The following is a 27,096-nucleotide window of genomic DNA, read 5'->3' on the forward strand; positions in this document are numbered from 1 at the left end:
CCCTGCTGGGCCTGCAGCCTGGGTCGAATGAGGATCCGCGGGCCCCAGTTGGCTCACTCACTCTCTGGGCCTGCGCTCTGGGTCTGTTCAGGATCCCGTGGCCTGGGTCATCTCACTCACTTGCCGGGCCTGCGCTCTGGGTCTATTCAGGATCCCGTGGGCCGGTCCTCTCACTCACTCGCCGGGCCTGTTCAGGATCCCGGCCTGGGTCGTCTCCAGAAAGGTGTAATTCTTACTGAGTCCCGTGGCCTTAGCCAAGACATCATCTCATGTCTTAGCCCTAGAATTTTTCAGGCTCCTGCTCAAGCCCAAGTCTGGCCACTGGTGTCGGCGTGTGCTGGGGGTCATGCTCCAGTTGCTTCAGTCCCTTGCCCACATGTCCGTGCCTTCTCTCTGATAACAGCCCTTCTGGTGGTGGGTGTGAAGTGGCATCTTACTATGGATTCCTCTTGCATGATGGATTATGTGAGCATCCTTGTGCATACTTTTGTTCATTTATTTGTTGCCTCAGGATAAATGTCTGTCCAAATTTTTTACTTAAAGTGAGTATTAAGTTAATTGACTTCATCGCTGAGTTGCAAGAATTCTAGACCCTCATCAGATACATGGTTTTCAAACATTTTAAAAACTTAAGATTTTTGTCCCATGCATTTTCTTCTTTGGAAATGATCATCAAGGCTAGCCAAATAACTCAGCGAATTACAGCACCTGCAAGCAGGTACAGGGCTGGGGGTTCCATCCTCAGGCCTGCTGTGCCGGCCCCACCCCCCGGGCACACTGAGACAGCAATTGAGACTGGGTGTGGTGGTGCACCCCTGCAATCCCAGCATTTGGGAGGCTGTAAACAGGAGAATCACTACGAGTCTGATCTAGTAGTGAGACCCTGAACACCCTGTAGACCCGTCCCTAAAAAAAAAAAAAAAAAAAAAAAACACAACCCTGGAAATGATCATCATTTATTTCCTCTTATTAACATGTAATTACATTTATTGCCACATATTTAACAAATCTTGAGTCACTGGTTAGTGGAGTATAACTTTTTTATATGCCTCTTGATTTGGCTTTCTAGTATTTTGTTGAGAATTTTTATGTCTATATTTATTGATATTGATAGTTCTTATGCAGTTTATGTCTGATTTTCGGTATTATGGTAATAATGGCATCATAGAACGAATTAGGATGTATTCTTTCTCTTTTTCTTTTTTGGTCTGTGTCTCAGTGGCTCTTCTCTTGTTGCTGGGACAAATACCTGACACCCAAAATGAAGGTAGGAAGGGTTACTGGAGGTTTCAGTCCACACTCAGCTGGATCCAAGGCACAGAGGCGCATGGCAGAGGGCAGCAGTTCATGGTGGCCGAATAGCAACATGGCAACAGAGAGAGTCTGGCTCTCTATCTCTCTTACATTGCATTCAGGTGCTCTGCCCCAGGCTGGGGGAAGTACACACACCCGTAGTCCCAGCAGGACTAAGACCCATAATCCCAGGTGATCATAAATTAATCTCAAACTCTAGAAGTCCCTGCTCCATGACTGCATGAGGCTTTTGGGGGACAGCTGGACACAAACTGTAACAGTCTGTGAAAATTTGCTAGTAATGCTTCTTTCAGTGCTTGGTAGAACCACTGAATCCATCTGGTACTGGGTTGTGGACTTTTAAAAAAAAATGTTGGAAGGTTATTGCTTATACTTCTTTACTTCTTACAGCTATATCCATACTTTATATTTCTTCTTGATTTATACTTGGTTTGTATCTTTCTAGAATTTGTCTATTTCTTCTAAGTTAAGTTGGTTGGCATATAATTTTTCTGTATAGTCCTTTATAATTCTTTGTTGTTCTCTTAGGTATTAGCTTGTCTTTCATCCATGATTTGTAGGAGGAATTTAACCCAGAGCCTTTGGAGTAAGCTACATCCCTAGCCCTGTTCTTAGTTTTTATTCTGAGATGTGTCTTGCTAAGTCACTAGGTTACCCAGGCTGGGCTTAAACTCACAGTCCTCCCACCTGGGTCTCCCAGAGTCCTGGGATTATAGGCGTGGACCACTACTCAAAGCTCATCCCTGACTTGAACAATTTGAGTATCTTCTCTTTTTTCTTGGTTATACTTGCTATAATTTTTTCATTTTTGTTCTCCTCAAAGAACTCACTTTTAGGATAGTTGATTTTTCTCTCATTTTCTATTCTCTGTTTTGTTTTTTTGCATTCAAATTCTTATTTTGTCCCTTCTTCTTCTGAGTCCAGCTTCCTTCCTTCCTTTCTTTCTTTCTTTCTTTCTTTCTTTCTTTCTTTCTTTCTTTCTTTCTTTTTGTATTTTAGGGCAGGGTCTACAGGGTGTTCAGGGTATAAATCGGACTCATAGTGATCCTCCTGTTTACAGCCTCCCAAGTGCTGGGATTACAGGCTTGCGCCACCACGCCCAGTCTCACTTGCCATGTTAGCAAGCCGTGGGGGCGGGGCCAGCACAGCAGGCCAGGGGCTCTAACTCCCAGCCCCTGCATCTGCCTAAGCAGGCACTTTAATCCAAGAGTCCAGTTTCTTTTCTAGTTTCTGGTAGAATTTTATGTTCTCACATTGGCACATTTCTTTTTTAACATATGTGCTTATAGCTGCAAAGTCCCCTCGATCACTGATTACTTCCCTCCCGAGTTCTGGCATATGGTGTCCTCACCTTCTTTTACCTTAAATTACTTTCTAAATTCTCCTTGATTTATTGGCTGTTCAGGATTATGTTGCTTTATTTCCACGTATTTGTCAAGTTCCAAGTGTCCTTCTGTTACTGAATTCCAGTTTTGCGTTTCATCCTTTCCTATTTGTTGAGACCTTCTTATGATGGCCAGCAGTCATTCGTCTTCTCTCATCTTAATTCTCACTGCTGCTTCCTGTGACAGACCCTGCTGACTTCCCACGCAAGCGCTGGTCGCTCCCCCTTCAAGCCTGCCCTGAAAATCCCCGGAGGTGAGTAGTAAAATATCCCCCGGGGAGGTGTCTCCCGTTTATTCACAGACTAAGTCCGTAACTCCTAACCTGCATGACATCTAAGTCAGAATGTAGCTTCCAGGACTGGACTTAACCATTTTTACCACCTTTACAAGTTTATCTCTGAAGTAAATGTGAGGGTTTTTTTTTTTAAATCCCCTTTATTATAGCCAATTTTGAATTTTTTAACAATCAGTTTCACTTTGTTTGTATTGGTTCAGGAATTCTAGAAAAATCTGAAAGTTGAGTTACGTGCATCTTAGAGTCTGTGAGTTTTCAGACCTTGTCTGTGCAAATGTGATTATGTTAACTGCATCAGAAGTGAAGGAGACAGAAGTAAGATGCTCTTTCATACCGCCAGCAAAATATTGGGGTTCACGCTGTTGGTGGCGTGTGGTGCGGCTTGTTGCTACAAAATCCTTTCTTCTGACCTTGGTGTCGATCCCAGCTGGCCCTTTGTCCATGAACTCTTTACTGTGCTTTACCCACAGTGGTCTTTTTCCCAAATCCCTCAGTATTTTATTCTATAACTCTTCTTTAGATTCCTTTACCTACATTCTTCTTTTCCTTCTTAACCTACAAGCACTTTAAAAACAGGAATATTTTGTATCCAGTGTTTTACACAGAACAGGAATTCACACAAATATCCTCAAGATCATGAGTGAGTAATTTTAGTGCTCCTGTTCCTCCTCTCTCCAGCGCCCCCCATCTGTCCCCTGACCCGCGGGGTCTCCCTTCTCCATGTTGACCCACGTGACCTTGCTCATGCTGCTGCAGCATGGATGCCCTGGTACAGAATCTTCTGGCACGGCTTTATCTGGGAGTGCCTGCCCGGACCTGCCTCTTCCTGTCTCCAAGGGCACCTGTTGCCTGTTCTCCCTGCACAGACCTGTGATGATCGTGGCCTTCTTACCTTACTCCCACCCCAGGCGCTCATCCTCACTCCTGTGTCCTTGGTGACAGTGCCTTCTTCACCTGGAAGCCATTGTCCCAGGAGTAGGTGGACAATGGCCTCGCCATACTTTGACTTCATATCTGTTTTCTGCTGTCTTGCCTCATTACTGTGAGGAAAAGGATGATGTTTTATTTGCCTATACTCCCTGTAACACTGCCTTCAGCATGTAAGAGGGCATTCAGTACATACTTGTGAAAACAGTGAGTAACGATTTGCTGCCGTGGGACATTTAGGCAACTCCTGAAATTATATTAAGTATTTTTAATCCTTTATCTTTTATGAATGTAGGTTCCAAGGTTTCTTAACCTTGTAGTATTGGACAGGGTTCTTACAAGCTGAAAGCGCCCCTGGGTGTCACCATGATATGCATATGAAATTACCCTGTTGTTCTTTTATTACACAGATGCACGTACTTTTCTATGCATACATGTTGAAACTTTGGTTTAGATCCGTCACTCCCAAGGGAAAGAGCAAATACAATACATGAGCATCTTGATTTGTTTTTAAGCTACCGTTAAACAGAATGGCATGATACACCAAACGGGCTCAAGCTCTTTAACCAATTATTCATATGATAGCTTTAAATTAACAAATATGTCCCTCAAGAAACAGTTAATAGACTGAAGGAAAGTTTTTCCCAGTGTCCAATGAAGTTCTTATATTTCTTCAAAAAGTGCAGAACCCTTGCTCCGGAAGTAAGATTTATGTCTTATAGAATCCCATCATGGAGTCATTTTCTGCTGGTTATGATTTAAAATTTCCTTTCCTGGGAGAAGTGAAATATTCCAGCACTCACATTTCAGACAGTGGATAATGTCACTTAGCAACGTACCTCTTTATGATGACCTTTGGATGTCTGGAAATTACTGTTGATGCTTAATGTAAAAGGAGTAATTCACCAAGGAGTATTGACTTTTAAAAGTCTTTTGTTCTTTCAAGGTGGTTTCCAGAAGTGCAGAATATTTATTACCAAGGTAATAAAAAAAAGCAATTGCCAACCAGTGACAACAGTGCCAAATTGGAATCTTTTTTCAACTGTGCTGCGACGCTCATGACTTTACAGCTGCAGGACCTCGCTGTCGCCTCCATGCAGGATTTCACGGACCTGATTGCACAGCCCCCAGTGAGTGTGGTTCCGTCACCCGTGTACGCTTCCTGCCTTGTGGTGTTCAGTTCTTTCAGAAAGGAAAACGATAAACTTATCTCTAGCCTTGAGGGAAGAGGAAGTACATCTTTAGACCCATCGTATGTAAGCTGTTAAAAACAGTTCTATTTAGGATATATGATTATCATGTCAGGCGAGGATTAGGGGAAATAAGAAATTCCCACAGTTGGCACGTTGAGGTCGTGGCGGCTGGGGAGAAGTCCATGGTGGTGCTGTCTCTCTCTGCAAGAACTTCCTGTTGGTTACAGTGTGGACAGAGCCTCAGAACTGGAAGGGCTTTCTCTTGGGCTTATTTTTCCACTGTTCCAAAGCCCACTGTGTGTCATCCTGTTTTGGAGAACTGGGTTCCCGAGTCAGCCTGCAGGCTCAGAAGGGGCAAGTCTGTCATGTGGTCATGCTTTCTGCTTTCAGTAGAGCTGCTGGCTCACTGTTGAGGGCACAGGGGGAGGTGTAGGGATGTACAGTATGTTTACGTAGACATTCTAGTTATGGCCGTATGTAGCTACCTATGGTTATATGTGTAAATGTTTTTATCTGTTTTGTAGGATTCTGTCAGAGCTTTTGAACACCCTGGGTTCATCATGAGGCTGATTCTTGATAATGACACCATTAAGTTTGAACCTGAATTTGATGAATATATAGATATCCTTGTAAATGTTTATGATGTCATGATTAAGGTTGTCAGCTTTGTGCCAAGAGTGGAGACAAAATTGTATTCCAAATGGGTAAGTGAAGGACCATCTTTTGCTTGGTTTGCATAATGACGTACACTGAAAGTAACTTCTGGAAGGTGTCAGTAGATGCCCTCTGCTTCCCAGAACCTAAGTGGCCTAGGAATATTGGCTTACAAAAAACAACTTACATGACCATTTTCCCATTAGCTTCTCTTACAGAATACATGACTCTTCCAGGCTTCCACTGGTCTCTGCAAATTTGCCAAGGGTCTGGATTCATGCTGCGAGGGGCTTGGACCACTGAGTGTGTCTGCTTAGGGCTCTGGCCATTGGCTGTAGCTCACCATTATATTTTCCAGCTCTGTAAAGCTGTGCTGAGGTTAGCTACCTTTCTCCATTAAATAGTGAGCTCTTGTCTGTGTAGATCCTGTCTAAGCCATTTAAATATTACATGAACATGTGTGAAGCTTCATTTACTTTCAAGGTTTTTGAGTTTTGTAATGTTGATCAGTAGCTGTCTTCTTCCTGTCTTATATTTTAAAATAGTTACAGATATTTGATATATACCCAGGAGCACAGGACAGTAATGTGTAAAGGCTTAAACAGTCAGAATGCTCAGTCCTGTGAGGCTATAATCCAGTTTAAGGAACAGAGTACTCCTGACACCTAAAAGCTCCGTCCTCTCTCTCTTCACCCCTGCTACTCCTTCCTGTCTACATTCCCATCCTTCTGCCTTCTAGCGAAAGAGTCATCATCCATAATCTTGGAGCTATTATTCTAAACGTTTTAAAAATAGAATTACTAGTATTTGTATATTCCTAAACTATTTCTGTTTAGATTTTCCATATCTTTTTTAAAACTTGAATCATATTATATCTAACTTGTGACTTCCTTTAATTCATGTAACATTATGATTATAAAAGTACATGTTTTGAGTATATTATACTCTTCATTAGGGTCCTACTTTTTATTTCTTTGTTTCCAGGAATTTCATTAAGTTCTTTTTTAAATAGGTCTGATCACTTTTGATTTTTTATTATTGTATTTCCTAAGCTTTTAGTTCTTTTGTATATATTAATTTTTGCTGTTTTATATTTAATAATTCCTGTATCTCTCTTGTTGGCCTGTCTGGGTCTGCTCTTTGTTGACTCCTGAGGCTGGTGATTTATTTCTCTGGCTTTTTTTCTAACTATTACGGAATTTCCAGATGTGATCAAACAATATGGTGAATATTTACTTGAAAAGAAATGTAGAACAGGAAGGGACACATGGCCTTCATCCCCCTCGAAACGTGCCCTTCTCTCTGAACACACTGTTCCCATTGTTCTCTGCACTTTCTGCAGCACTTCTGGCATCCTCTTTCAGGAGTGTCTTTAGCTGCTGTGTCCCAGCTGCCTTGATGTCCTGAGGTGATTCAGAACATTTACCTGTCGTGGTCATTTGGACTTTGGGGAAGATCCAGAAGTCACGGGGTGCCAGGTGCTGTGAATAAAGTGGGGGAAGCCTGACACGTTTTTCTGGGCCTGCCCATCATAGCAGCAGCGTTCACTGTATTTTTGATCACAGAGAGCAGGCTTCCAGGGCTGCTCCAGAAGGTGGGAAGGATGGGATGAGTGTGCTGTAAGTGAGGGGGAGGGTTTTGAGAGGGATTAAGGGCAGTGTCTTCATTGTTGTCATTACTCCAGTAATTCTTAAAACTTAAGCATTCGCCATATATTTCAAGCACCTTTAGCAGCCACAGAAGGGCTTTACGGGTAATCTTTGATCTGTGGTTAAAGTAGCATTTGCATACTGTCTTGATGAGTGCCTCGAGTGTCCTGCAGACCAAGGGTCCTATTTTGCCCCAATCCTTTCTTAATGATTTTGTGGATAACTGTGGCAGTTCTCAGATTCTCATTTAAAGTGGAGAATCAGCTGTCGCTACAACATTTTAAAGCAGCTGCTGTTGTCTTCTGCACTAAGCAGCAAGGCAGAACCGTTCATTTTCCTTCTTCTTCTTCCCTCGAGGGCTCTTAGTATTTGAAGATTTGTCTCCTTGGAGCCTTCATTTCCTGTGTTCATCTGTGGTGTTGCTGGCTGTGTTGGAGCTGAATCAATCCTCCTGGGGTCTCAGGCTGTGGCCGTGTCCCCAGAGGCCCCAGCCCTGCAGAGACCCTGGGCCCTGGCGACATCCTTTCTTATGCTGGAACCTGTCTCAGTCCCTTCCCTCTCGGCTCCCTCGGCCTCCCCTGTCTTCCTTGGCTTGCTAGGCCACCCGTTATGGGAGCTTAGTCCTTTCAGCATGCTTATGTGTTCTGAACAAGTTCACTGTTTTCTAGGTATCTGTTCTTCCAGTTGTTCTAATCGGAAGTCTCAGGAAACTTACTGTTTGCTTTGTTCTGTGTATACTTCCAGCTCATCTGTGGCCTTCTTCTCTATCTTAACACCCTGTGTTTTTCCAAGGAGGATTTTAGCTAGCTAGTGAAACAGAGAAGTATAAAAGGTTTCTAAGAATGACGCAGCTCTAGGTGGAGAACAGTAACTGTGAACACAGCTGCTGTGACTTCATGCTTCGGAGGAATGGCTGTATGCTTCCTGGGTTCCTAACGTGAAGAGGATCTTGTGGCAAGTCTAGCACAGGATTAAAACTCAGACCTCTTAGGTGGAGAGTGGTATTTTCCTGGTGTCACATCCTGAGAGGAAGCGCCGGGGAGATGGCTCAGGAGAATAAGCGCTTGCCTGGCAAGTGCAAGGGCCTTAGTTCAATCCCCAGTTCCATAAGGAAAAAAAAAAGCACAAACATCCTGAGAGGTAGATCTTCCATGGGACCTGGAAATGACTTTGGAGCTCTGTGCCCCAGCAACCCCTGGTGACATTTCCCTATACAAATCCAGGGACTCACTATTACCCCACTGGGTACAAACCTTGGCGATTCTGACTTTTGGTCAGGACTGGAAACCAAGACGTTAGAGCATCCTGAGGCGGCTGATCGACACAGGCTCAGCGATCTGTGGCAGAAGTCGCAGAGGTGGCATTCATATTGTTGTTTGGCAAACCAAGGTCTCCTACAAGATAGCTTTTCTCTGAACTAATACCAAGGGATCAGGCTTTGTATCAAAATTGTAATTTCTATTGTAGTTCTGAAGTCCTCATATCTAATTCTATTATAGACCTTGGCCAGTTAGGCAAATTAATAAATTTAAGCCACATTCTATAGTGAGTATTGGCGAGCTTCACAGTAAGCAGTGAGTTTGCTGGGCATGCAGTGCATGGTATAGGCGGCGTTATCCTAAGGCTTTTGTGTTAGGAAAGGTGAGATGGATCAGCCTCGGAGCACGGGCGCAGTGGGGGGCAACAGGACTCGCTATTACCTCCTGCGGCCTGGAGCCTGGGCACTGCGAGTTCCTGCGTGCCCACGAGAGAGCCCAGCAGGATGATGCCTCATAGTGTTACTGTAAAAATGCCTTCTTCCAGACAGATCTCTGCAGAGTAGTAATTCAGGTGATAGTTGCTGACACAGTCCTCTTACTTAAAAACAAGATCTGCGTGAGTACTTCAGGTTGTCCTCTGGCCCCTTCTCGCTGTTACTCTAATTGTGAAAGCAGAATGTAACTTCATTACAGTGTGTTTGTGATTCGCAGTCCTCGTGGGGAGCCATCCGATGCCTACTTCAGCCAGATGTCTTTGCCCCTCTTCCCACAGAACCCCTTCCCATCTCTGCAGGAAACAGACTTTGCAACTGAGGCTTTTAATCTGTTCTAGCATTTGCTCACAGACTCAAAGATCGGAGGTTAATGGATCAGTCAGCTGCCTTTTTCTGTTCTAGATAGATTTCTCCTCAAGCTGAAAGGTTCTGTGATTTAAAAATATGATGATATGTGTAAGGATCTGTTGGTCTCAGTGTGATCCGTTCTACCCAGGGAGAAACAGCAGCTGGAATGAGGAAAAGATAGACAAGAAGGCAAGAGCTGGGTTGGGGGTGGCCGGTCTGCCTTGTGGGCGAGCCGAGCCCTGCCCCACCCCCCAGCAACAACGTGGACATTACTTACACCTTTGCAAAGTTAGTAACGCATGACACAAGGTTGCCTAGTGACTAACAGCCGACATTAACCAGTCAGGATGCTTATCTCAGGACTGAGGTAGCTTGTCTGCTGTAGGTGCTGAGGCCTAGCCCCACCTGCACACATTTGACTGATTTTCCAGCTTCTATGGCCCCCAACAGACATGGCCTGGGGTAGTGGTACACACCTATCATTCCAGCACTGGGGGTGGGGGTGGGGGCTGAGACAGGAAGGTGGCTAGGCACTGGAGGCCAGCCTGAGCTACACAGTAAGTTCCAGGTCAGGCTGAACTGCATAGCAAAAAATAACAACATGTGATATGACATGGAACTAGTGTATTTTATTTTAATAACATGCAGTATAAGCATATCCTTTAAAGGTAACATAATTACACAAATAAGATGTGGGTTTTGCTGTTTATATTCTAAATCTTAGTTTGTATGTATTTTCAAGTGACTTTTCTCTCATCCATAGGGAAAAACTAGGTAGGCTTCAGGAAGACAAAAAAATAAGACCCCTTATTTTAAAGTGCTGCTTTGATTATATCGGATATCTGAATATAGATTGGAGATTAGGAAATAAAAATGGTATAAAGTTAAAAGGCAACCTCATCGTAAGATTGGAATTGCTGCAGAGATAAATGCCATGGTTCCTTTGACTTCAAGCATTTAAAGAAACTTACATGTTTTCTCTCCTTTCTTCAGGAAAGCAAGTCTAAACCGACCACCTTGAAGCCCATAATTCCCGATGAAATCGTCAGTGCTCACAAGAACAAGATCAGGGAGGTGGTGGAGCAAGAGCGCGTGGCCCCGACCCAGCACCTGCGGCTCTATGACAAGTACGATTTCTTAATTTCCAAACAAGCTGAGCGAGACACTGATGCATTCCTTGAGGAAAATCATCACTACGAGAGAATAATAGAGGAAATTCGTAAATATCAACAACTAATAGAGGACATACAGTACACGTCTAGAAAGGTAAGTGGCTGGCTTGACACCGCAGTCGTCTGCGTGCCGTGATCGCCTCTCCGTGTTGTTAGCGCCTAGTTTCAGAACACGCAGCGAGGGCGTTAGAGCTCTGCTGTCCACAGGAGCAAGTACACTGAGCTTGTGGTGTGTGCCTCGTGTCGGGACAAGAGCTGGGGGTGGCAGATTTGTCAGGGCACAGAAAGACAGACGTGATGTCTGTGTGCGTGGAGCTGAGACTCTGTTCCACAGAACGGGTTTGAAGGTCCTTTATGTGATTCCAAGAACCTGATTTTTCTCTTTGCTTCCTGTCTATAAGCCCTCTGGAAAATATAATGATGACATCCAACTGTGCTTGCTTCTTCATGGTAGGATGCTAATAATAATTTTAAATTATTTTCTTTCATCCTTTTATGCATTTATTAAATTTCCTGCCATGACCATCTCTTACTTTTTTGTATGGAGCCAATATAACATTTGAACCCCACCTTACTGTTTAGCAATACCAGGGCCAGGGAGGTAGCTCAGCAGCCTAAGTGCCTGCCTGGCAAGCGCAGGGCCCGGGTTCGATCCCCAGTACCACATGCCAGGCTCGTCCCGCGTGCAGCGCTGGCCCTGCACACTTTGCTGGCCACAGAAACCAGGCGTGGTGACGCATACCTGGGATCCCAGAGCTGGGAGGCCGAGACGGGGATCAATTATGAGTCCGAGCTGCATAGTGAGACCCTGTACCAAATAGAAGATTAAAAAAATTTTTTGAACTGTTTAGCAGTACTTCCATTTTCTGGGGTTTTAAAATTTTATTTTTGTGAAATAGAATCAGCAGGTAGGATAACACATTTCAAGGATATTTCTACAGAGAATAAAAACAACAGTTGAGTGTTGTTAGGTCACAGGAGCAAAACTCAATCTCAGGAAAAGGACAAAAGGATGAGTATCCGGTCTTTCCTTTTCTTTCTCTTCACGTCTCTTGAACATCACTGTGTTGCAGAGTGTGCGCCTCGGAATGTTTGAGATACACTGTGAAGAGTTAATCAGAGCTTTGGTGAAACGAGCCGACACAATCTGTGGGAAACTGATAGCAAAGATGTACAGAGACCACCAGCAAGTAAACACAAGGTATGTAGGTGAAGTTGTCATTTTTTAGGAAGGAAAGTGACTGTCACTTGGGAGAAGTGGTGGGTGAGAGCTGTGTCATAAGTGATCCAAAAGAAACGCCAATTTTACCTCTGGGCTTCTGTCGTTTCATGATACGGCTATTAACCGTCAAAATCCAAATATTATTAGGTTCTGTTTGTGTTTCTTTTATACAAGTCAGATGGACATTATCTAACTTCAGACCTTTATACTTGTGTAACCAGTAAACAAAGTAGGTTTTCAAGGTGGATTTATACAGTAATTCTCACCAGTCCTAAAGACTCTCAAATTTGGTATTTCATCTGACTAGCTACTCCTCAGGCTCACAGATACAGGTTATCTTAAGTGTGGACTCTTCTGTTGGCTGAATTGGGGACTTTTAGAACTAAACCCACAGAGAGTTCATTACTTGCCTTGGCCCCGCCCCCACGTAGGTGGCCCCGCCCCACGCAAACGGCCCCGCCCCCACGTTCGCTCCCCCGCCCTTCCTTTGTGCCCCTTCCACCAAATCTGCCGGATCTGCACAGACTCCAGGCTGGAGGTGGTGGTTGCTTAGGATCCTGGCCTTCATGCTGCATTGTTCCATCTCATTTATCTCTACATCCCAGCCTGCCCCTTAATATTGTAGTGGCAAATATGCTATGTACTCATTGCATTTGCATTGAATAACTAAATGAGCACAAATTTGCATTTAACTCATTTGACGGCACGTAGCTAAATTATAATCTTAATTTTTCATGCATTGGATTAAAATGGTAAACAGGAATACCCTTTGGGGTGAAAATTAGCCATATGTCCTTTTTTTTTTTTTTTTGGCAGAATTGGGGATTGAACTCAGGACCTTGAACCATGAGTCTTTTAATACTGATTTTGCCTGGCATTTTAGGTTATGTGAAGAATTTGAGAAGATAGCTGAGAAAGCTCTCAGCACCCCTCCGAATACAGCGGAACTAATGGAAATGAAGGTATCGAGTGTGAACTCTCTGGTTATGTGCGTGTCAGTTCACGACTGCTGTGAGAAGAAACGCGTTACTCTGAAAGCTAAGACAGCGGCTAAAAATCATAACTCTTATGCTTTGTTCATGGGTCTGCAGTTGGCCAGTCGGATTGGACTCCCCTGGGGCTCCTCTGTCTCAGTGAGGTCCCCTCTAGGGTCCTTCTTGAAGCGGGGCTCAGCCGGCCCTCAGTGGCTTGATGGGTGGAGCTGGGGCCCTACAGTGCACCTTTGCCCACTGTCTCTCAGATCGCAGCAGGCTGACCCGGGCATTTTCTCATGTATGATAGAGACATACACGCAGGAAGTTTGCAAAGCCTCTGTTGTGTCGCATTCGCTGACATCCCACGGAGCTGAGGAAGTCGGCAGGGACAGACACACAGGGCGTGGATGAGGGAAGGAGCCCTGCCGGACAGCAAGAGCACTTGTCTCCCTGGAGGGAGCTGTTGGCACCACCATTCTGACAGGCGCAGGGCGTGACTGTCCAGCGACCTGAGATGAGCGGCTGCTCCTCGTCTTTTAATTAACAAATACTGAGCTCTTAGCCAGTATTTGATTTTGCTTTTTGTAGGAGCTATATTTTGTTATGTATTAGCATGCTGTGTGGTGGTTTGCAGAAATATAGTACACGTTCAGCATAGAATTTATCGCAAAATATTGTCACATTTTGATCCTTTTTCACATTACTTCTGCGAAGTCTATCTAATGGCAAATAAAATAAGGCAAAGCAACTGGTTAATTAGCATTTCATTTTCATTCTCTTTTTATTCTTACAACATTAAGATTTCATAGAATTCTTTTTTTCTAGTATTCCAAAAATCCAAAAGAAAACCCTCTTTAAAATATTTAAGTGAAACCCCCAAAATGGATACAATTATTTGAAACTTTGAATAGGTAGGAGCTCTAGTAATTACATATGTCCAGTCTTTATTCACTCAAGCAAAAGTTTGTTAAAATCATTAGAACCAGCTTTAATGTAGACCTTGAAAGTTGTTGTTTCCTTTAAAGCATTTGGGCTTAGGTTGGGGTTTTTACTGTGTCAGCATGTATGTGTGTATAAAACACAGCAGCTCATACATATCTTTTTATAATATTCTCAAATTTTATATTAGTTATCATAGGCCACAATGAGATTGTGGATGATTGTTAGTAGTTAGTTCCTAAACTGTGAGGCTGTCTTCGCAAGGGGAAATTCTCTTGGGAAGGTGGCTACAGGCTGTGGAGTGTCACTTGTCTGCCCTGAGAGCTACCACTGGCAGCAATTAGGAGTTGGGGCTTATTTACTGTGAGTTGCCCTCATACATAATGATCTTTAACAGAATTAATAGGACTCATTGTGTAGTTTTAAAAATACTTCCATATCATAAAAACATCCCCACAAGAGGTGGTAAATTCAGTTAATATAGGAATCAGTCATTTATCATCAGTATAGGGAAATAAAAGTCCATCGACTAAGTGAAAGCTGGTGAAATTAAAATGGATATATATTTCCAGAGTGACATCTTGTGTTTGTGAAAAGCACCGTGGTTCACAGCCTATTTGCTTGGATTTGTGCCACAGAAGCGATTAGTCTCACAAGAATACTGTCACACTGGTGACACATTCTAGGCAGCTTTACTTTTTAATTATAAAAGTAACAATTTAGGCAATATGGGATCATGCAAGTTGTAGGAGTTCCTCCTTTTCCATAATTACTTCCTGTAGCATAATGTTGTTTGTACATTGCTGTGGCTCTTCTCCTTCCAAACCGATTTTTCTGTTTGCAGAGCAGGAAGATATACAATACAAAAAACAGATGGGGGAGAGTAGAGAACTTTTTTAAAAAGAGCTTTGAAATTTTTAATTTAAAAATATTAGAGGTGTTACTTCACGGACAGAAGCTAGATTATAGGACAGAGAAAACACAAGCGGCTACAAGGAAGCACCCGTTCATTTCTTGGGCAGCAGTTTTCTTTGGGAATTTGCTTCGTTAAACTGTATATAAATTTAATATTTGTCAAAAGCTCTTTGAGAGAATATATACAGCTCTCGGTGGTGTGCATTTCTCGTTTCTGTCCCTTCTAGACCCTTCCCACTTTCTGAAATCCGTATCAGTCGGTCAGGTTGGCTTTCTTCTCTCCTCTCTTCCTTGGGCAAGCACAGTCGTCAGCCGTGCTCACAGCGTCCCTCGGCTCCGTGCTCCTGCGTGGCTCTGTGCTGCTGCTGGGGTGCGGGGTGGCCCTGGTGTCGACGCCCGTATCTTCTGCCCTCCTGCCCTGCTGCAGCCCTGCCGGTTGCTCCTTGCCCGCCGGGCCCTCTTGCCCCGGGGCCCTCTGTGAACCCCACTTTGGGGCCCTGCTGCCTGGTCGTTTATCCTGCTCAGCCCTAGGCCGTGCCTCCCTCTGTGCTCCGCAGTTCCTCCCACCCTCACCCCAGCCCGAGCCCCAGCCCGTCCAGCGCTCCCCAGCTACAGGAAGGCAGTTTACTAACTCCGCAGCCAGACCACCAACCCCACAGGGCGAGGCTTGGGTGGGGGAGGGTTGCTGCTTTTCATCACTCTGCATTTCTAGCATGTGGCACAGTGTTGGCACTTGGTGCCCCAGAACGTAATCCTGGAAGAAGAAATGAGATCACCAGAGAGCATGACAAACCTCAGCATCCCCTCTGCCTTTCCATGCTCTAGGTGTTAAGTACATTTTAAGATTTTTCCCCCCTGCCTTTTTAGGCAGGTGTTTGGGGACAAGAGAAAAGTAAAGGGTACTGCAGCCCCTTACGTGGAGCCCAAAGCCTTTCGTGTAGGGAGGCCGTGCATGTGTATGCCGCAGACTTCCACCAGGGAGTTTTGCCATGTGTCACGTTCGCTTTCCCCCAGGCTTACATTCAGAAAGTGGAGGCAACTGAGATGGTTGAACTGGGACAGAGATTAGTGGACTCCAAGAACTGCCTGGCCTTCCTCATTGAGTGCACCAGCTTTTCTCCTGCGGACATCAGGCTAAACAATAGTGTTTTCCAGTGGTATGGACGGATGGGAGAGATCTTCGAAGAGCACAGGAAAATCATCAAAGAGAAAACAGAACAGTACCAAGACGGCCTTAAGGTAGGCAGCACGGGCACAGACTTCGCACGGTGTGCACTCTCTGGAAATGTTTGCGTTTTAACTTTTGACGTAGCATGGCCAGCTGCTTTATGTCCCAGACCGTGTAGCATAGCATTCTCCTACTATAAATCTTAGAAGAAAATAGTGCACATGGACGCAGATCTTTATTGATGCTTGTTGGATGATGAAGACACGGTGAGTGGTATATTGATCTAGGTGCCATCAGTTCTTGATTTTTCAAGGGAGAAAACTTTGGAATACATGGCCCCCAAGAAACCATGAATAAGAGCAGCATTTATCTTACGTAGGTCGTGATACTCTCTTCAGGGTTTTTATGTTAGCTGCACATCATTGTTTTCTTGGCCAAATGCTCCTTAATGTCTCTGGATCACTTAACTCTCTGAAACGCTGCTCACATAGTTGACTTCTTTTCCTTTTTGACCTTTCTGTGCAAGACGTAAGTCTGCGGCCTGCCTCGGGCCCCTGTCCAGCTCTGCCTCCTCCTGTCTGAGCTCCCACTTGTCACCTGTCCGCGCCCCAAGCAGCGTCTACTGCTGTGCTGCCCTCCTGCTCTCTCCGCCCCGCCCTGCTGCCCAGGCACTGCCTCCCTGGCGCACCTCCGGGTGCAGCACAGCAGCTGCCCTGCTCTCGTGGCGTGGGAGGGCACCGCAGCGGCTGGCAGTGGGGCCCCAAGGCAGCCGCTTCCAGGCCCGCCTGCCTTTCGGCGGCAGTCGGCTCCTCGAGAGCAGCGCTGCTGCATTTTTATGCTTTCTTCATTCCTGCCCATCACCAGCGTCATGCGGGACACGGGGGGGGGGGGAGAGCCCACTTCGTGCTTCTATCACGGAACCCCTGAGGCGTGGCAAGTGACAAAGAACAGGCTTATTTCTTACACTTCTGGAAGCTGGGAAGTCCATGTTTGGGATGTCTGCATCCTTATTGCTGTATCATTTTGCACCAAAAGGCAAGACAAGTAGAAACTTAGGAGAAAGAGGGGGCGAAAGAGAAAGGGCAGGGAGGAGGGGGATGGGCAGGGAGGAGGCGGGCGAGTCTGCCCTTTCTCCTCCTGCTCCTGCGGTGTGGCACTGATCCACGTGTGAAAACAGCCCTCGCCTCACGAGGGTCCCAGCTCTAGCAGGGCGCTGCTGCGGATTGTTTCCAACCTGGGATCTTTGGGGGCCACGTTGAAACCAGAGCTCACAGGACCACCATGAACACCCCACCTGCCACCGGAGCTAGTCGCAGTCTCGCCTTACAGATGAAGACACTGAGGCTCTGCAGGGTAGGACACGCGGTCAGGTCAGCCAGCCGATATGTGCTGTGGTCACAAGCCCCGCTCTCTTTCTGCCGAACTGCAGAAAGTACAGTTACGTCACTGAATAGGTGTTCTGGACAAGACTTCATGCCTTCAAAAGATCTTTCATTTTAAACTATGAGCTCTACTTCTGATTTCCTTTTTTTTTTTTTTTTTAATTTATGTTTAAGGCATTTCAAATTTTTTACACTATGTGGGAAGACACCCTGAATGCTAAATTGTAGATGTTTAAGTTATAGCATAGTAGACTCCTAGGAGATGGCATGGCTGGGTGTCCCAGAATTACTTGTACTTTATTGTAAAGCACATTATTTCAACAAACTACACAAAAAGCCGGTAAATTCTTCTTCTTGTTTTTCTTCCCCCAGGAGACTGCAGCAAGTAATTAAAGAGGACAAAAGTTAACCCAATCTATAAATTTTGTAAAAAATCTATTGCTGATAACTTCGATTTGACTTCTGATATTTCATTCATGGCTGTTTTCAGAACTATTTAATTTGTGAGGCTTACCAGATACAATTTCATAATAAGAATTTCTCAGGAAACATGTTTTCCATCAGAACATAAACTATTAGGCTTTTATATCTAGACTTATTTATCTTATGTATTCCATGAAGAGAGACCAAAAACAGCCAACCTTGGAATATCGTGTTTGAGTTCTCCTTGGAATTGGCATCTGAGGGTGGCAGAAATTCAGTTCTTTCTAATTATCTATACAGAAATGCAACAGTTATTTCTGCAGCCTTCACACAGTGCAAATCAGAGTCTTGTGTTAGTCCATTTATTATTATGAGATTTCCCAGGTACTAAATCATTTGTTAACATAAATCCTTCAACACACTAAAGATCATGATTGTTTAGCACATTCTGATCCAGTGTGTCCGTTAGAACCTCCTGTGTAGATAATGCCAAGTAAGCTTTTCAGTCTCAGAATTTATAAACTCTCAGTGCATTAATTTAAACTTAAAAGTTCTGTATGTGTTTTAGATCTCAGACATCTTCCGGATCAGCTTTCTGCTTTGCTGATAACAAACTGCAATAATCATTCTGATAATCCTTAGTGAACCTGTACATTTTCTCTTGATGTCTGGGATTTTAACTTTTCACAGTGGTAACCACAAATGCTGTTTGTCTTAGTTGCGGTGTGAGCGATTTGTGGAGGAGCTGGAGAGCTATGCCAAGCAGGCCCAGGAGTTCTACAGCTTCGGGGACCTGCAGGACGTGCAGCGCTACCTGAAGAAGGCACAGGCGCTGAACACCAAGCTGGATGCGGCCGCAGACAAGGTCTGTTGTAAATGGGCTTGGGAGGGGGAGCTAGGTCATAGGGAAACAGTGACTTCCTATAGGGCGTCCACCTCCCAGAAGGAGACTGAAGCAAAAGCAGCTTGGTTATATTTAATTAAAGCGTGATAGAAATGACACAAATGGACCTTATAGACATGCCTCATACCAGAGCAGCATGGCTGTTTCCATCGGTACTGGAGCATCGCAGGGACCTTCCTCTTTGTCTTACAGATATAGTTGTATCTTGTCTGCATCTCTGTTTTTATTTTACATCTTTAAATCATCTGTGTCATGATTCTGCCCTGATAGTTGGGACGGTGGTATTGAGCAGTGACAGTGGATAGAGAGTGGATGGATGGATGGCTGTAACAGTAAGAGTGGGTGGGTGTTTGTAGACTCCCGCTTCTGTACTTCAGCTATGTTTTAAAATTGGACCCAGTATTTTTCTCTGCTTAGCCACTGTGTTCTCAATCCTGCTATGCCAGAAATTAGCTTTCTCATTAGGAGAAGCCAAGAGAGGGAAAGCTTGAGCTTTTGCCCTATATAGTGTCTGAAAGTTTTAATACTTTCTATTAAAAAAGAAATAAGAAAACTACTATAGTAAGATGCCCTACATTTTTCTTATTTTGAAAAGTTTCAGGGGCAGGGAGATGGCTCAGTAGAATAAACGCTTACCTGGCAAGTGCAAGGGCCTGAGTTCAATGTCCAGTTCACAAAAGAAAAAAAAAAAGTTTTAATATCTGGCCAGGTAATTGAATAGTTTATCATAATCACACACAAATATGCCAGCACACATTGAGAAAATTGAAATAAATTTTTTTTAAATTTAAACTAAGCCCGCTGAAATTTTACGTAACTTGTGCATAATTGCTAACGCTCACTCTCTGAAGCTGTAGATTTCTCCTGTGGGCCAGCTGCAGCTCACATACTGCGCATTGAAAGTAAAGGAACAGCACTGCTTCCTGTGCCTCCTCCGGGCCTGCTCATCTTTAGGACCAAATGCCAGTGACAGCTTCTCCAGAGAAGCACCTGGGCCTGCACTGCTTCGTCCCTGGCCCCTGCCCAGGTGGCAGCTCTTAGATGTACAAACACGTGCACGTGCACACACGTGTAAACAGGCTCTTTGTTTTATATTAACCCCTTACCTGCTGCTGGTAACATCACTGCTGATGCTTTAGATTACTGAACAATGCTATTTAAATGTCCACCTCTTTACTCTGCTCCTGAGCTAGATTACGAACTCTTGGAAATTGGTCTTTACAATCTAATACTTTTTTTTATTTTCCAGTCTCTAACACAATATTACTCCAAGTACTTACATTCCTTTAAAGATGAAAGCTAGATTCTCATTATATCTTGGTGGGCAAAAACGTCCCTATAAATACAGATTTCTTTGATCTATTTTTTTTACATATTTGATGCAGGGTCTCACTATGCAGCTCACATGCATAGTGATCCTGCTGTTTTTAGCCTCCCCCGTGCTGGGATTACAGGAGTACGCCACCACGCCAGGTCTTGCTGGCTGGCTCAGTTTGCCTGGGGGTGGGGCAGGTGTGGCATGTGGTGCTGGGGATTAAACCCTAGTCCCTTCGTGTGCCTAAGCAGGTGCTTAGTCTGGTGAGCTATCTCACCGGCCCTTGATCATTTTAATCAGTGTGACTAAACATTGTTTGCTGGCAACAACAGTAATCTTAAAGAAACAGAGGGGTATTCAGCCTTTTAAAAAAGTAAATTCAGTCATTGTGGCAGTACAGATGAACCTGGAGGATGTGTTGGATCGAGTGAGTATGGTCCCAAAAGGCACGTTTGACCTGCTCTCGGTAGTTCATGGCGCCAAAATAGTCCAGGCCCTCAGGGGAGAAAGTAGTGTGGTGGTCCCTGGGGGCCAGCGGGGCAGCAGGGATTGGGAGGGGTTGGGATTTCACTTTCCAAGGATGTGAAATTTCCACTAGATGGAAGTGGTACCTAACGGGTTTGCAAACTTAACTTTCTGCAATTCTGTTCACAAGCTGGATTGGATGAGAACCAAACCAGTTTTCCTGTGAAGTCAGCATTGAGCTGAACCATTGAATTTGATTCAGTTCTCATCCAATTCAGTTTGCAACCAGAATCAAAGCATGATTTAAGTTTGTGAACTGAGGTACCATTGTAGATGTAGGAGATTTATTGTATAACGTGGTGATCATAGTTAAAAAGTTTTTTGTGTATTTGAATATTGCTAAGAGAATGGATTTTTAGCCTCAGAAAAAGTATGTAGGGTAATACATACGCTAATTAGCTTGGTATCTTTACAGAATACATGCAAATTTCAAAACACTATGTTATGCACCATAAATGTATACAGTTTTGATTTTTCAGTTTAAAAAGGAGAAAAATAGGAAACATTACTGCTCAATATTTATAGATTTATTAAAGTTTAATTTTAGCACAGCCTGAGGATTTTTTTGATTCACATTGAAATAGTCTTAAAAATGTAATTTTCAGTTTCATACTCCAAGCAGTGCATTTAATACCCATCTTTTTAGATCGTGCAATTTAATGCCGAAGAGGAGGCCTTTGGCTGGCTGCCATCAATATATCCTCAACGTAAAAAAATCCAAGATGGTTTGAACCCATATCTCCGTCTCTATGAAACTGCTGTGGAATTCAGCAACAAATACAAAGCATGGACAGAGGGGCCCTACCACAAGGTGAACCCAGACCAAGTGGAGGCGGATGTCGGAAATTACTGGCGAGGACTGTACAAGCTGGAGAAGACCTTCCAGGATTCTCCAAATGCCTTGGCAATGACCAAGAAGGTCCGATCCAAGGTGGAAGACTTCAAGCAGTACATCCCCCTGGTCCAGGTCATCTGCAACCCGGGCCTGCGGCCCCGGCACTGGGAGGCCATGTCTGCCATCGTGGGCTACCCGCTACAGCCGGCCGATGACTCTACCGTCTTCTCCTTCATCGACCTGAACCTGGAGCCCTACCTCGACAGGTTTGAGGGCATCAGTGAAGCAGCCAGCAAGGAATACTCTCTCGAGAAGGCCATGGAGAAGATGATCACCGAGTGGGACGCGATGGAGTTTGTCATTCTTCCCTACAGAGAGAGTGGGACGTACATATTGTCGGCAGTTGATGAAATTCAGATGCTGCTGGATGACCACATTGTCAAGACGCAGACCATGCGGGGATCTCCCTTCATTAAGCCTTATGAAAAACAAATAAGGTAAAGTGATAGGACAGTGCTTATGCCTCGTTGCACGTGCTTGAAGGTGAGGTCTCTTTTGAGAATTGATTCTGTGCCTCACACGTCGTGTTTGAAATAGTGCGTGGTTGGAAATGGTAACTTCCGTAGATTTTGAAAATGTACACGCTCCTTACTACCATCCTAACCCAGGTGGAGGTCAGCCAACACCCAGGCATTCCCATTTGTTACCTACGCTCTGATTTCGTTCTTTGATTCTCAAACATAATTTTGTGTCTGTGAGTATAGATTGAAAATACATAAATTCTAAAACCAGAGCTAAAACTGTCATTTTCCAAGTGCACATGCAGAGCCGTTCCCTGAACAGCTGTTGTAATTTCTGCTTCTGTTCGTGAAGGGTCGCTGATATGTGCAAGATGGTGAAACTGTCTCTCACCTGCACTCTGGCCTTTATGTTACATTTTGATCCTATCTATCAATGTCTTCAGTTGTTGTAGGAAGCAGTTTGCATTTTACCTTACAAAACAGCCTGCTGCCTCTCTTCTGTGAGGCTCTGCATGGGATGGGAGCTGCATGGCTGCTGTGGGCTCTGGTTCTACCACAAGGACCCACAGAATGCACGCTGATGGAGCCGGCCCGTTCTCCGTGTTTGGGGCCCTGCTTCCAGCCACACCACATCCTCATGCAAGTGGTTTATCTGGGTGCTTCTGGATTATTTTTAGGGACTGTACATACTGGAAAATTTCTGGCACCAGACAGGGGCAGGGGAATCGAGAAGAGCACCAGAAGGAAGCAGGGGCGCTCAGGTCTTCTTGTGCAAAAAAAGTATAACAAATTCATTAGCAAACACTGAAAAATTTAAGGCATTTGAAAATGCTTGGTAATTTGAAAAACTATATGTTTTGTTTTTGCTGATCTGAAATATTAGATCACCACTTATAATTGAGTCACGTGTTAATATGCACGTAAAGCTATCCCACCTCTAGGGCTGTTAGATATAATTCCTGTCTCTATGTCTGTACGTCCCTAAGAGCCGAGTGATTAGCGCTGTGTGGGTTCAGATCTTGGCTCTTGTTCATCAGCTGGGTGAACTGAGCCGGGCACACCCTCTCTGTGCCTTGTCTGCCCGTCACCAAGTGAATACTGCAGTGGACCTTGCCTTGCGGCCATCAGGATGGAGAAAGTACAAGTAGAGACCTAAGAGCTGTGCCTGTGACATACTTAGCTTGTGGAGTAATTATAATACTTACTCTTAGGGAAGTTAGGCCATTATTTGTTCTCTCTGTTTGGAGATGAACTTGTAACCTACTGTGATGTGAAATATGCTTCCTTCTCAGGAACGCCACTCCAATGTAGTTAAGGATATGTTACATCCTATAGGTCACAGTCTACGGTTGAAATATTTCATCCTAGAAATAAGTTTTTCTTGTGGCCACATTAAAGGGGAAGAAAAAGAATGTTAAAGGAAATGGGTGAGGCTTGGCTACAGCCATGTCCCCTCAGAAGCAGTGAGCATTTCGCTGTCCCCAGGACCTCATGTGAGAATTGGTGACTGCTTGGAATGGAGCCAGGTACAGGAAAGGTGTGCTCTTCCGACACGCATGCAGCGCAGCCATGTCAGTGTGTATGTGTGCACATATGTACATGCTGGTGTTACTGCTTTAGAACAGATTTGTTGAGCCAGTCACGTGATTCCTCGCTGAGGATGCGCAGAGTGGCGGCTGCAGTAGCCACGGTGCACACAGACAAGCTTGGTCCTCTGAACGTGGCTCTGCTGCTGACCACATCCCCTGTGTCCCCGCAGGGAATGGGAGGGCCAGCTGCTGCTGCTGCAGGAGATCCTGGATGAGTGGCTCAAGGTCCAGGCCACATGGCTCTACCTGGAGCCCATCTTCAGCTCCCCGGACATCATGTCTCAGATGCCCGAGGAGGGCCGGCGCTTCACAACGGTGGACAAGACATGGCGGGATCTAATGAAGAGTGTCATGCAGGTAGGTGGAAAGCTCTGTGTGTGTGTGTTCATGTAGGTAAAGCGGCCGGATTTGTGTTGTCAAATTCCATGGAAACCATTGTTGCTTCCAGCAAGTCCCCTGCTCTCCCTGGCACTTGCCTTTCAGCTCTTAGTTTACAGTGTCATGACAGAGTCAGCAAGTGCAGGGGCAGACGGTTGTCCTGAGCAGCCCGCAAGGCGCAGCCTGGGTGGTCACTGTGTGGGCCTGCAGTTCTCCACAGGGCTCTCAGCCACCCCTGCGCTGGTGGGAGCACCAGCAGCTTTCCTGGGGGGGCCCTAAAGAATGGATTGCAAAGAGAAATGGGGTGCAGATGAATTGCAGAGCCCAGTAAACACAGAGAGAACACACTAAGGAAATAAAAGCAGATGCAGACTCAGTGGAGGGAGGCTGATGGTTTAAGCTATAGGAATTCATTAAAAACCACTGACACCGAGAACAGTATACTTTTGTCCAGTTCAGAAGGCATTTATCTGAAGCATGGTTTGTGCAATAGAAGATTAAAACAGGAACAACGGTAATGATATTTTACATAAATGTGAACTTGTGCATGGGTGTTTGGATCAAGTACCATGCTGTAAGATAGGATGAGAGTTATCCTAAAAGTTTTAAGACTTAAAAATATGCACATTTATTATCTAAACTTTGAAAGTTGAGAGTATAACCCCAAATACTGATACTTTATTGATTTGATAGGAAAATATTCCAAGAGCTGGATGTAGGGTTATTTTGTTTAGTAGGTTTTCTGCATTTTATGTGCTAGTGCTAGAACAAATCTGGATGAAGCAAACTCATAAAATTAAGCTCTAGAATTTGTTCCACATTTTAAGGAAGTGTTAGTGAGTCACTCTGTAATACTCTTTTAACATCTCTATCAATATACTTTAAATTTAATCTGCCATGCATAATTACCTTCCACAGTGCAATACCTTTTATAACATGTACACGTTTTCATTTAGAAAGGGTTAAGTAGAAAAAAGAGAAAGGGCCTGGAGAAATAGCTCAGTAGAATCAGTGCTTGCCTGGCAAGGGCAGGGTCCTGAGTTCAATCCCTGGTATCGCCAAAAAAAAGAGAGAGAGAAAGGGTTAAGTAGAATTTACTTTCCTCTCAAAAATAAAAGGTAAATACTTGTATTAATTCTAATTGGTATAACTTTTAAAATGAAAAGCATATATTTTTAAAATGTGCTCTACATAGCCTCTTAAAATGCCACAGTGCTGAGGAATTTTGTAGGTATTTCAAGGCTTAGAGAGGGCAGTTATCCTAGAACTAGTAAATAAAGAGGGCACATTTTTGATCTTACAAAACTGCTGAAATAAAAATCAACCAGTAAACAAAAAAATTGATTATTTCCCTCATTTCCAAATAAGCAAGGTTTGTTTGGGGTCTTCGGTGATGGTTGTCCTCCTGAACTGCCTTGCTGTCTTTCTCAGTGTGCTCGGATTCAGAGCAGCGTTTATCAGTAGTCGCCAAGGCGTCTGTATTTTCTCAGGAAGTCTAACGAGATGATCTGTGTAGCAGGGGCCAGAAGATTAATTGCTTGCCACAAAAGGTTATCACTTTCATTCCAAGACGTCCCTAAGGCTCTTTAAATGGTATATGTTGCCAAGAAATAAAGCTTCAGAGGTTAAAAATAGAATGTAATTGCTCTGGTTAATATAAGTGGTTTGATTGAGCTGTCTCAGCACCTTGGGGTATAAATATGAAATCCTTGTTATACTTTGGTCCTATATATTGGCCAAAGCCCCTTTTGTACTGTAAGAAGCTCCTTTCTTGACCTCGTGGTGTCAATTCTGATTATCACGATAGCTTGGAAGACTCCATTGAAGCTGTTTCATGACCTCAAGCTCCTGTTCCTCTGTGCGTTTGTTCTGCTCCTCCCATGAAGGTGACACCAAGGCTGACCATGTGGGGACCCTGTTGGGATGGCTGTCGCATCCCATTCTCCTTCCTGTGAGGGTTAGCTAGGCTTCAGATAAGGACCAAGTGGCAAAGAGGAGGGAAGGGGAGGAGGCGATGACAAGAAGAGGAAGAGAGAGGGAGGCAGGGAGGAGACTTACGCGATAGTAACTGCACGGGACCTTTGCACACTGCTGTTGGGAATGTGGATTGACACAGCCATGATGGAAAGCAGTATGCAGGTTCCTCAAAAAATGAAAAGCAGAACCACCCATGGTCCCGCAGTCCTACTGCCGGGCATACGCCCAGAGAAAGGAAATGTGTGGAAGGGCATTCCATGGGCACTGCAGTGCCCCTCACAACAGGCAGACAGCAGAAACCTCCAAGGGTCACCAGCTGATGACTAGGAACTGAGAACATGGTGCACATACGCCATATCACTATTCCACCATGAGGAGTGAACGGGGGTCAGCCGAGCATCCTGTACTGCGACAGTTACATGAGCCAGTCCTAGGGTCCTAGTGACCATAGATGACAAGGTACTACTACTACTGTCTATTTCAAAGAGCTGGAAGAAAGGATTTTCAAAGTTTTTACCATAAAAAAAAATCACAAGTCTCAAGCAGGTAAATGCAGTTAGTCTGGTTTAAACATTACACACTGGATCCGGGTATGGACACATCCCATCCGGATGACACAATTTTATGTCTTTATAAATTTAATAGTTTTGAAAAGAAAAGAAAGGCAGATTGCCATACGTGTAGAGCATGAAAAACAAAACCAGACAAAATGGCACAGCAGCGAGCCGGCTACGATGAGAGCGGGGCTGCGCATCCTCTGAGGTTTGCATCTCCCGACCACAACCGGAAGAGTGGCCACGTTGCAGAACCGCTGTCTCTCTGCCCCCTCATACACACACTATCATTTTCTGCCTCACCACAGGTAGATAGTGATGGAGCCAGCCAGCCATGTACTGAAACCCTTGAAGCCATGAACGAAAATATTTTCTTCTGTAAGGTATTTTGTCACAGGAATGGGAAGATGGCTGACACAGATGCCTTAGGATGAACTTGGTTGAGTTCAATCTGACTGATGACCTTTGACCCTCCTGTACTTGGATATTGTGTTCTTCTCTAGGTTTAAGAAGTTCTCTGTTATTATTTCTTTGAATAAGCTTTGGTCCTCTTGAACTTCCATAACCCAAATGTTTGGTCTTTAAAATTGTCCCAAAGTTTCTATAGTCTCTCTTTGTAACTCTATTCTTTTTGTTTTCCAGGTGTGTACTTTGAAACAACCTGTCTTTAGGTTTACAAATTATTTCTTCTGTTTGATCTCTCCTGCCCTTAATGCTTTCTATTGTGCTTTAAATTTTGCTTAGTGAATTTTTCAGGTAAAGGATTTCCTTTTGATTTTTTTTTT

General features: G+C 44.4%; 1 protein-coding gene across 3 annotated transcripts in view; it reads left to right on the top strand.

Moving 5' to 3' along the window:
- Positions 1-27,096, top strand: part of Dnah7 (dynein axonemal heavy chain 7) — a 268,173-nt gene that overhangs the window by 47,458 nt on the left and 193,619 nt on the right. For all 3 annotated transcript variants that reach the window (XM_023712349.1, XM_023712350.1, XM_023712351.1), the window contains 9 exons: positions 4,868-5,051; positions 5,639-5,818; positions 10,512-10,784; positions 11,764-11,891; positions 12,796-12,874; positions 15,755-15,979; positions 18,432-18,578; positions 21,104-21,789; positions 23,573-23,759. In XM_023712349.1, the coding sequence (XP_023568117.1) occupies positions 4,868-5,051; positions 5,639-5,818; positions 10,512-10,784; positions 11,764-11,891; positions 12,796-12,874; positions 15,755-15,979; positions 18,432-18,578; positions 21,104-21,789; positions 23,573-23,759 (2,089 nt within the window). The remainder of the gene's footprint in view (positions 1-4,867; positions 5,052-5,638; positions 5,819-10,511; positions 10,785-11,763; positions 11,892-12,795; positions 12,875-15,754; positions 15,980-18,431; positions 18,579-21,103; positions 21,790-23,572; positions 23,760-27,096) is intronic.

Source organism: Octodon degus, unplaced genomic scaffold, assembly GCF_000260255.1.
Source record: "Octodon degus isolate 3935 unplaced genomic scaffold, OctDeg1.0 scaffold00025, whole genome shotgun sequence".
NCBI lineage: Eukaryota > Metazoa > Chordata > Mammalia > Rodentia > Octodontidae > Octodon > Octodon degus.